This window comes from Mytilus galloprovincialis, chromosome 6 (genome assembly GCF_965363235.1).
Source record: "Mytilus galloprovincialis chromosome 6, xbMytGall1.hap1.1, whole genome shotgun sequence".
Taxonomy (NCBI): Eukaryota; Metazoa; Mollusca; class Bivalvia; order Mytilida; family Mytilidae; genus Mytilus; species Mytilus galloprovincialis.
The window spans coordinates 65,315,439-65,327,092 of NC_134843.1; the positions used below are offsets into that span (position 1 = coordinate 65,315,439).

An 11,654-nucleotide genomic window follows, 5' to 3' on the forward strand; every position below is an offset into this window, starting at 1 on the left:
ATTTATAAACATAAAACAAATATTAAGGTGGTACCCAACACTTTCACTAAAATTAATTTGGCTTGTTTAATTTTCATAAAATTTTGTCAAAGTATTTACTTTGACACTTTAACAAAAATAAAAAAATTTAAAAAATTTTGAACCAACCGTTTTGTCAGAAATACTACACTGGTTATATAGCAATTTGACAAACACCAATTTTGATCATTGAGAAGCTTCATATTCCTTGTACAACACAACGTAATTAAAACGTTAAGCTGACTTTACAGAGTTATCTCCCTGTAGTGTTAGGTACCACCTTAAATTAGAAAGTGAGTGCACTCGCAACACAATACGCCACTTCAAAATACTATACAGCGTATTGCTATGTTGAGGTCAGTAAATAAGTTCGACTGTCTTTTCTTGCAACCGAATACCCTATGGAAACATTTATAACATGAGTAAAAGATTATAAACTTCATAAAGTTTTCCATGGCACCCTGTGTCTCAGGTTCGATTGCTTGCCAGTGCAAAAATGTTGTGTCGATTGCCGAAAACCTTTTTCTTTTTACAGTAAAAAACGGTTATTGTTTTTTAAATATCTAAACTAAAAAAGTTATTTCATGTTCTTGAAACTTTTATTTCCAATTGGGAACATTCTATGATTGTTTAACAAAGTAATTGATGTTTAAGATGTAAAGTATACTTCATCTAATTGTTGAATTTAAAAACAATCATTTATCCACATTATTAGTAAATAAATATGAGAAAATGAAGAAGACGAAAAAACAATGTTTTTAAACACTTTGGTCTTGATAATGACTTATAATTAAAAAACAAAAAGTCTGTCCGAATTACATTAACGTTTAAAATACTTATTAATCACCTTGAAAACAGACACAACCTTTATGTTCACGCTGCCTACAACTACGGAATTTTGTTTTTGTTTATGTTTTTTTTTTTTGTTAGATTGTCTTCTTAATGGACACATTAATTGTATTCCTGGTATTTATAGTTAGGTATTTTATCATATCACGTGATGACACCTTTGTTTATCTCAATTACCTATCGACAAATTTATTTTTAGACTTTGATTCATTTCAAGGTAGGTTCATCAGCAATACTTCACCTGTTTCGATATAAACTACTGAAGTATCCAGTGTAAATGCATAACTTTGCTCAAAATATTCTAATGATATGTATTTCCAAAGAAGTTTACAAACCATAAGTGTAAAATTGTACCTTAAAAAATGTTGCAGCGTCTTACCATGCTCCATGTGCGTTTGTAAATGGACCTACCTTTTAAATAGAAGCATATATTCTTATCTTACCTACTAATCATTTCTAGGTATATCATTGGTTGAATGCGACCGCTTTGGGGTCGTTTTATATTTCATATGGGGATAGTAGGCGTGGTTTATTTCAATACACGTTTAGTAGTGATGTTACGTCCCTTTATATAAACAACATTAAGTTGAGGACAAATATAATGAAACATCAAGAAATTGATGATGAAAGAATGAAAATAAATGCAACAAAAATCAAACATAAATACAAATATTTCAAAGTTAAAAGATCTATAATTAATTTCATGTTATGTTTTGAGAATTGATGTTTTTAGAATATAGTTGTGCTCGTTACCTTTCATATACATTGTTAAGGTTTATGACCCCTTCTATAGCCATTTTTGTAAGAATTTTTCAAACATCAATTGTATCAAAACTACAGCTATAACGAATAATTGAGACAGGCCATTTTGTACATTTACTAGGGGGAAACTTGATGCAAAGCATTATTATTTACTGATTCATTGCATTTAATAGAAAAAGAGTACTTTGTGGCAAATAAACATAGATTTTTATAGAAAATCCAAAGCCTTCAATACAGAGATTTTTGTTATAAAATTGAAAAACATAGATTACTCACTTGCTTTTCTATGACGTGCTAGTGTTTATTTTTTACAAAAAGTTCTAACCAACCTGTAAATTCCAAAATACCTCGTGCAGAGTCACTAAAGTCGAGCACACCCTACTTGATTTGGTCCATATTTTCATTTGTGTTAACCAATAACTACATTAATAAACTTGTTTTAATATGCTAGCACTGCATGCAATAATCCTATATCTATCAGTCATCAAACTGCCAAATATGATAGTACAAGGATAAATACTGTGGATTTTCTATAAAACTTCCATATGTTTAGCATTGAATCAACAGAAGGGTACATAATCCTTAAAGCTAACAAGTTGCATATTTCTGGCATTTGTTTTTTGTATAGAACAATGGAAATATGTTCATAACACTGAAAACTGTATCACTTTGATACGCCGCTAGTTTAAATGCAACATAATCAAAAAGTTGATAAGATAAATCGTTAAGACACTAGCAAACTATGAAATTAATATTATTCATTTATTCATACATGTATGCATGACTTCATTTAAACTGCGTTTTATTGTGCGTGTTGTTGTGTGTTTGTTTAATCTACATTGGCGAGAGGTATAGATGGAGTGTTAAGATCTCATTAAACATGTTTAACCCCAACGCATTGTTGTGCCTGTCATAAGTCAGGCGCCTTCCGCCTTTGTTAGTCCTGTATATATATTTTTTTTAAATTTTAATTCATTTAAATGTTAAGAATTTTAGTATGACGTCCATTTTCGCTGAACTAGTACACATTTTTGTTTAGGGGCCAGCTGAATTCCGCTTCCGACTGCAGGATTTTCTAGCTGCGTTTAAGACCAATTGTTAGACTTCTTTGGTCGGGTTGTTATCTCTTTGACACATTCCCCAGTTACATTCTCAATTGCATGTACTATGTTTGTATATGTGTAGGAATTTTATTCCTCTTTGGCTGTAAATAATTCCATATAGATACAACTAAACTATGTAAACAGACTGTACTTAGCTAACGTGAGCAATAGATTAGACGCGGTACATGCATCCGGAATCATAACAACACCGATCAGGTTCATACAGATGATCGAAGTATGTTAATGTATCTTAAACTTATCAATTAGGAAACGTGCACTGTTTATTTTAATAAAATTCTAAATTGTGGTAATGTCAAAATTACGAATACCAAGCATAGTCTCAGTGTAGTGCAATTTTGAATTTAGTAAAATACACAAACTTGTATTCGCTGTTGTAACAACAAAAATAATTTTGGCTTGTAAACTGTCAATCCTTTATTATAGAACTATAACAAAATATTTTCATTCAAACAGCATAAATAAATAAAGGCAACAGTAGTATATCGCTGTTCGAAACTTATAAATCGATTGAGAAAAAAAAACAACTCCGGGTTACAAATTAAAACTGAGGGAAACGCATCAAATATAAGAAGATGAACAATTTAATAATTTTACCATGTTTGTTACCTATTTATACTAAAGTTCGACAAAAAAAGACGCATAGTTGATTGACCTAAAGCGTTATGCAGTATTCAAAATTCCATTTCCATTTAATTTAAAAGATAAACTTGGATATACAGATTACAAATGTCTCTTACTGATCTTATAATCTGATGATGAAATTACGATAGTCAATCAAAAACATTCATCAAACAGTACTGACTAGTTTCAGAAAATATTTTTTTTTTATCATAAGCATTAAAATGTATTTTCTGGTTCTCTCCATGTTTGTAATACTTGTATAACGATATACATTGTATACACATAATTATGATATATGCGTGGCAAAACTGATCATCGAAAACGGGACATTCCGGAAATAATTGATGTAAAATGGATGCTATTGGTACACATATCATTACAAAGTAAACACGGGTTGTTTGTGGTTACCATTATCTCCTCACAGACTACACCTGCTATTCGAATATACAAAAGAAAGCATCAACCCTTGGAAAATGGAAAATAGAATGTTCCATTTCATTTACAGACACAAGGGTAAAATTTTATAATCATGAAGTAACGTATGTGGGATCTGCCTTTTTACTGCTTAAATTCTATTTATTGAAAAATATACTTCAAACTCCATAAGGGTTTTGGAATAAGAATGTCTTTAACATTAAAACTTAATGATATATTATTTGACTTCTTTTTACAGATTTCACCGACTGTATTTTGAATATACACGTAGAAGAGGTTGTCAATGTGTTACAACCCCTGATATGTTATAGATAATTGTCGTTTTTGTAACATATTTGTACAATCTTTTCGAACTACATTCTAGAACTATTTGTAATACGTTAATAACGGCGAATCGCTAGAAAATAACTTTAAGAGTTCTGAATATTTGCTGGCATATAAAACTCTAGCAGAGATTATATCTGAACGATTGCATAGCGGTGGATACTAGAATTTTACTTTAATGTCCCAACTTATTACTATAATGAAGATTTCGCCATTTTGACAACTTGACTGTTAAATTTGCGGGTTTTTATCTTAATGTCGAATATGGAAGAACAGATACTTGGACTGGAAAATAATAAAACCTCATCACTTTCCATGGGCTATGGGAGTGTGGAATCGCCTAAAAATCCTCAACCACCGTTTAACAAAGACGACGAGCCTCATCAAAAAACAGATCCTGTACCAATCGGGAAGACGAAGATTCTTAAAAATGTTCTTGTTGTCAGTATTGGATTTATGTTCCTATTCACTTCATTCCAGTCTCTATCTAATCTCCAAAGTACATTAAACAAAGACGACGGACTCGGAACAGGTGGATTGTCTGTTGTATACGGCGCCCTTGTTGTATCCTGTATGCTATTTCCATCTTTTGTTATCGCGCACCTTGGATGCAAATGGACTGTGGCACTATCAATGTGGTGTTATATTGTCTATATGGCTTTAAATTTTTACGCCGTATGGGAGACAATTATACCAGCTTCAATAATTGTTGGATTAGGCGCAGCTACTTTATGGTCCGCTAAGTGTTCGTATCTTACACAACTTGCTGTGTGGTATGCTAGATTGACAGGTGCATCAAAAGATGACGTTATTAATAGATTTTTTGGTTTTTTCTTCATGATATTTCAAACAAGTAAGTTCCCTTGCGTTAGCTGGAAGGAGGCAATAATTCTAATTGATGTTGCATCATTACAAATGAAAAGTAAAGATTTCTTTTAGTTAGCAATTCGATCACAAATTATAAAATATAATTATATGACATTAATTATGATCAAACGAAAGATATCATATTGGTACAACTACTACTATATTCATTACATAGCAATCTATGCAAAAAAATGCATATACTTATATGCAATAATATCCTAAAGTTATATAACGTTACAAAGTTGATGCTCAGAAAACCATTTGAAATGCAAAAATAGCATTTCGAGTCTCAATACTTGAAGTTTGAAACTACATAGTGAAGAATGAAATATTGAAGTATGAAACTTTGTTAGTAAATGGTTAGTTCAACAAAACATTCTTATCTATAATAATGATTCTAAAAAAAAGTAACTAAATCGAAATTCGATGTTGTTTGTTGATGAAATCCTTATTTCGATTCAAATACATTTAGGTCAGATTTGGGGAAATTTGATTTCTTCTACTGTATTTGCTGTAACACCAGGAAATACTACAGAAGACCTGGATTCGTGTGGTGCAAATTTTGATCCAACTGCACCAGCAGCAAATAATTCAAATTTAGATCGACCGGAAGACGAAAAGGTTGGTTCATTATAAGTATCGTCTAAAAAGTGGTTATTACATTTGAAGAAACTAAGTTTAATAGCTCAGGAATTTATTAAGCTATAAAACCAGGTTTAAGCCATCATAATCTAAATAAGAAAATGCTTGTACCAAGTCAGAAATATGACAGATATTTTCCATTCGTTTGACGTTTTTGAGCTTTTGATTTTGCCATTTGCTTAGGGACTTTACGTTAAACATTTTCCTTGGATTTGGGTATTTTTGTTGGGTTTTTTTGTTTTTTTTTGTTTTACTTTTTAATAAATTTGAAACATTAAGTTTTGTTTCTTCTCAAGAATGACCAAACTTGACAAAACAACTTGGAATTGTAGTTATATGTTTATGTTTTAAAGTCTCTAGTCGAAAAGTGCGTCTGGTGAACTAAAGTATTAGCACGGTATATTTGATCAGGGTGAGCTCATATACCCAAATGGTTGATGTAATGCTGGTCGATATGTTGATAATTACTTTGGTTTATCATCTGATCGATGGGTGAGTGTCATGTACGACATTTATAGGTTTATCATCTGATCGATGGGTGAGTGTCATGTACGACATTTATAGAGTGTTGTTTTATGTAGACAAAACGCAAATCTACAAAAAAAAATCTAAATATTTAGACGGGACCGTATAAATGACTGCGAAAATAGTCGTTATGTTTTGGCAGTTAATTTGTCAGGTTATCGAGACTTGAAATTTTATAAAAAAAATATATCACTAACGTTACATATGAACAAGTTTAGGAGATACAATTAGTATTAATTTATTTTGACACATTATGGCTTCAAATGGTTTGAATGGATATTGATTAATACATTTTGTAACATTTTAAGAAAATATGACATAAAGAGTTGCAAATTAAAAAATGTCTGTGGATATAATAAACACAATTATCTAACATTGACAAGTGAAGGCTAACATTAGTACGAATTAACCTGTCACTAAATGCATTTCGATGATATCGATATAATCTTAAATTATACCTTATCGGCTCGGAACTATAATTGAAAAGCTCATAACACAATTTAGAAACATGGCTATGCTTCGCTTGTAAAATCAATAGGTATACGGTTTAATGCGAATTTAGTTTTGGCCTTTGAATATAATTATACACAAAGAAAAAAATGTGTTACTTTTGCACATACAAAATGCTTTTAAAACTTTTGATATCGATTGTCGTTCTCAAGACACATGTTACTGGGAGCTTTAAGCTAAAAAAATAAGAGTAAGAAATAGAAAGAAAATTTTCTCTGAGACCAAACACAAAAAGTGCTATCGAGTGAATAAGAAGATAGAAATGTTTTAAAAGTTTTAAAAGAAAAATTTGGCAAATATAACAATTCCAGAGAAAGTGCAAAAGACATGTTGTTTGCACTACTACGACATTTATTATGATTATTATTTTAATTTTATCAAATAATTCACAGGTGTACATATTATGCGGTATTTACGTCGGTTGTGCTGTGATAGCGTTTTGTACTATTGCTTTACTTTTGGACAATATTACACTCGACAAAAAACAGCAGACTGGTGATGCAAAGATATCGGTAAAACTGTTCCTGTCGACATTGAAACATTGGTGGCAGTCCACGCCACAGAAACTACTAACATTCCTAACGATATACAGTGGTATTGAGCAAGCTTTTATAACAGGAGACTTTACAAAGGTAATCATGTCAGTTTCAAAGCTTTTACAATTATTTGTTTTACAAGTTTTATATAGTTTAAAGTAATATATCTATCTATAGCTAGCAATCAAACATCAAACGAAAAGAGTACTAAAGGTAAGCTAAATGCAATTGAAGATAAGAAATACATGAAGTGATGAAAACAACTGCTGTCAGTTACAAAATATGTTAAAACATTTATTATTTTGTTTTCAATACTGTGGATTCATTTATTTTCGTGGGTTTCACTTTTCGTGGATTGAGGATATCTAGCATTTTCGTGAATATTTGATTACGTGGTTTTGTCCAAGTCTAAATCTGTATACCACACAATAGCAAATTTGTGATTCGTTGAAAATTTAAATTCTTGGTTCACCAGTACCAACAGAAACCACGAACGTTGATTTCAGGTCTACGAACAACAATGAATCCACAGTATTTGTTTTAATTCTTTGCAGTCCTACATCAGTTGTGCAATAGGAATATGGAACGTTGGCTACGTGATGATATGTTATGGTGTTGTTGATGCTATATGTTCCTTTGCTTTTGGACGATTGGTGCAGTTTGTTGGACATGCACCGTTCTTCCTCTTAGGTAATTTTTTTTTCCGAAAAAATATTGACAGTATTGATTTTCCTAGCCTTTGAAAACTTTTAAATCAACGTGGGATTTTTTATTTTTTTATGAATCAATGAAAAAACAAGAATGTGTCCAAAGTACGCGGATGCCCCACTCCCACTATCATTTTCCATGTTCAATGGACCGTGAAATTGGATAAAAAATATAATTAGGCATTAAGATTAGAAAGATAATATCATAGGGAACATGTGTACTAAGTTTCAAGTTGATTGGACTTCAACTTCATCAAAAACTACCTAGACCAAAAACTTTAACCTGAAACATGCACTTTCATTTTCTATGTTCAGTGGACCGTGAAATTGGGGTAAAAAGTTTAATTTGGCTTTGAAATTAGAAAGATCATATCATAAGGAACATGTGTACTAAGTTTCAAGTTGATTGGACTTCAACTTCATCAAAAACTACCTTGACCAAAAACTTTAACCTGAAGCGGGACAGACGGACGAACGAACGGACGAACGAACGAACGGACGCACAGACCAGAAAACATAATGCCCCTCTACTATCGTAGGTGGGGCATAAAAATCTGTTTTAATATTATTGTATTGTTGTTAACTTTTGTTCAGATGCTTTATGATACAAAAGTTTGTTAGGTATGAAGAAAGGAATCCTTAGAATGAACATTGAAAATAAAAAATTACACTGTTTCGTGTTTCTCAAATAATAGCTCAGCAATGTTTGTTTACTATGTAATTTTTTCTTAGAAGCTTCATATCCTCCTTATTGTCTGTGTCGTAAAACGAAAAAATCGCATTTCTTTAGCCACAGTACAGATAAGACGGAGTAACACTCATTTGGTAAATGGTATTACCCGGGATTTGATTAATCAAGATAATTTAAGCATTAGTCTTTTACCTAATTCAAGAGTCTAATAAACTCATGGAATGGCAACTCATGCCATTGCAATGCATGTGCTTAGTATTTATGTTATGTTTTATGTTACAGCTTTTAAACATTATAGTGCTGCTTTTTTGTGTATGCTTGCTAAGCTTTATGTAATTTGTGATTTATGTGCTGTAGTTTTTATGTTGCTTTTAGCTTAGTGCTCATGCATGTATATTCTACATAATAGTATTTAAATTAAATTCAAATTGTGCATGAAATGTATATTCTATGTCTTTTATGTTTTAATATTAGTATTGTGTATGATTATTATGTAAATGTTTGTATTTGTCGGTTATAAAAAGCTCAGAGAGATTATGTTTATTTGTTATGTATACGTAACATGCCGACTATAAATAAAGCTTTGAATTGAATTGTCAGTTCATTAAAAAAAATGTTCTACTCAAAAACACAAACCTACCACTCTCAAAAGATGATCATAATGTGACGATATAAATAATTTCATTTACTAAACATGGTTTATCGGAATGTGGAACACATTTGAATATAATTTTTCATTCTGTGTAATTGTCATGTTTCTTTTTTTTTGCTCCCGCTTGCCAATCAAATATACAAAGCAGTTATAGAGCTGGTCAATACAACTGAAACAGGATTCATAACTTATTGTCCATTATCGTTCCCTTTTTAAAGATATGATATTTTGTTTTTAGCTTTTTTACTGCACGGAGGAACCCAAGTAGCTTTGTTTCTATGGCAACCAGAAGCAGACAACCAGATCCTGTTTTACGTATTTGCTGCATTATGGGGAATGGGTGATGCAATTATACAAACACAGATAAATGGTAAATAATAGATGTGTTCTATGGAAAGGGGATGTTGTTTGCTGAAAAAATCAATGAGTATATCGTGTGGTTTGAATATTATCCAACATAAATGAGGAGATATGTACAAAACATTTCGATTCCGATATGTTCATTTTCTCATTTTCTTCAAGATTGCCCGAAACGAATTCTTGGACGTTAGAACCTACAGCAATGCAACTTAGAAATGAAATAAACTAATACATTGTAACACCAAATGGACACCAAAACCGTCTAAATAACACACAAAAATCAAGCTCATAAGGATTTAAGACAGACGCACTTGAGGGTCCATAATTGGAGAATAAAAATCTTGAATCTTGAATCTCGTAGCTTACATAAGACGTATGTTTAAACTAAGACCCAATAGTGGCACTCAAATTAAAAGATCACATGAACATGAGGGGGAAAACTTCGAATTTATCAAATTTGACGTATTTTTTAAGTTTCTTACGTATTAACATAAAAGTAATACAAAGCCTTTACAACACATTAGATAAATATATATTAGCTACGGTTTTCATTTTGTTTTTTGTTGTTGTTTTTTTTATACATAAAATTATAAACAATCATGATCTCTTTTTCAATATTCTTTAAATTGTACATGATTGTGTAAATAACATAACATTTATATTTTAAAATTGCTAAGTCGGTGGTAGATAAATACTTTTTCACTTGACTTTAATAATAATTTTAGTTCATCTGAGAGCAACACGTAAAGAGCCGAAATGGAACCAAGTCGTATAAAGTAACAATTGCCTACAAACATGTGCTTCCATTGCACATTTTGGTGCAACGTGTATATCAGTGGTAATCACATGAATGTGCTTTTCACATTAACTGACAAATATACATGATATAATTGTAAATATACTAGCCTAATGTTACTTTGGGGCTTTAATATGTAAGTCTATTTGGGTTCATCAAAATGTCTGAGCCCTTCGTAAAGGAGGTACTTGACAAAAGGGAATAATCGTGTTGTATTTCTTTTCAGCCCTATATGGATATCTATTTACCAATAACACAGAAGCAGCATTCGCCAATTACAGATTGTGGGAATCAATCGGATTCATTTTGGCCTTTGCATGGAGTGGAATTTTGGTAACGAAAGTCAAACTTGGACTTTGCCTTGGATTCTTGACTTTAGGAATGTTCTTTTATACATTCGTAGAAATCCAGGATCGTCGTAAAAATCAAAGAGTCTTCACAAAGGACGAGGATAAAAGTCCACTTTTTTAAAGAAAATTTAAAAAAAAAAAAAACCTATAATTAAAGACTGTTAAAGTTGTTATTATTGAATATTATTGAATTGACTATGCATACTGATTGTATTATTATATTCTCTTTACTATTGTTTACGTTTTCGTTCTTTTCCAACTTACTCATTCCTTTTGGTATTTTAATATCTTCCTGAAGAAGGAATGCGTATTATATGTTCGTTTGTTATGTGGATCATGCATACTATTATTTATAATTGTTAAAAAAGAAATAACTTGCCTCCTTTGTTGATCAGTAACGTTTTTATCTGTTCCATAATTTAGTAAGATAATAATATTAGAAATAGTTTTTCCTCCTCATTTGAAAATGAGATAGACACAATTTTGAATTCATCGCAACTGTGACTTGAAGAGAGAGTTGTCTAATTGGCACTCTTACTACATCTTCTTATATCTATAAAATCTTAATAAAACATGTAGAATGTTAAGTTAAATTTAAATAAATATTACAATAAAACTCAAACGAGCATACATCCAATTTTGTTCGTAGATATTAAACTATTATTTTATCATTTGTGGCTGTACATGCCAACAGACAGAGTGCTCTGTGAGATGAAATTCAACAGCTTATAATTACTCTATAGAATTTAAGTAAGTTTAACTTAAATGATAGTTAAACAGTACTCAGACTGGTATATACAATTAACAGTTACCAAATTGAAATGAAAACGGACCAATTTAATGGCATTACATCATATAATTATTTATTTATGATAAAAAAAAATA

The 11,654-nt window shown here is 31.0% G+C and overlaps 1 protein-coding gene across 1 annotated transcript; it reads left to right on the top strand.

The window, feature by feature from the left end:
- The first annotated feature begins 3,991 nt into the window (after positions 1 to 3,991).
- On the top strand, positions 3,992 to 11,148 carry LOC143080122 (protein unc-93 homolog A-like). The gene is made up of 6 exons (XM_076255812.1): positions 3,992 to 4,986; positions 5,473 to 5,621; positions 7,070 to 7,309; positions 7,768 to 7,903; positions 9,502 to 9,633; positions 10,646 to 11,148. Exons 1-6 carry the CDS (start codon positions 4,389 to 4,391, stop codon positions 10,888 to 10,890), a joined length of 1,500 nt encoding a protein of 499 aa, XP_076111927.1. The 5' UTR covers positions 3,992 to 4,388; the 3' UTR covers positions 10,891 to 11,148.
- Positions 11,149 to 11,654: the final 506 nt, after the last annotated feature.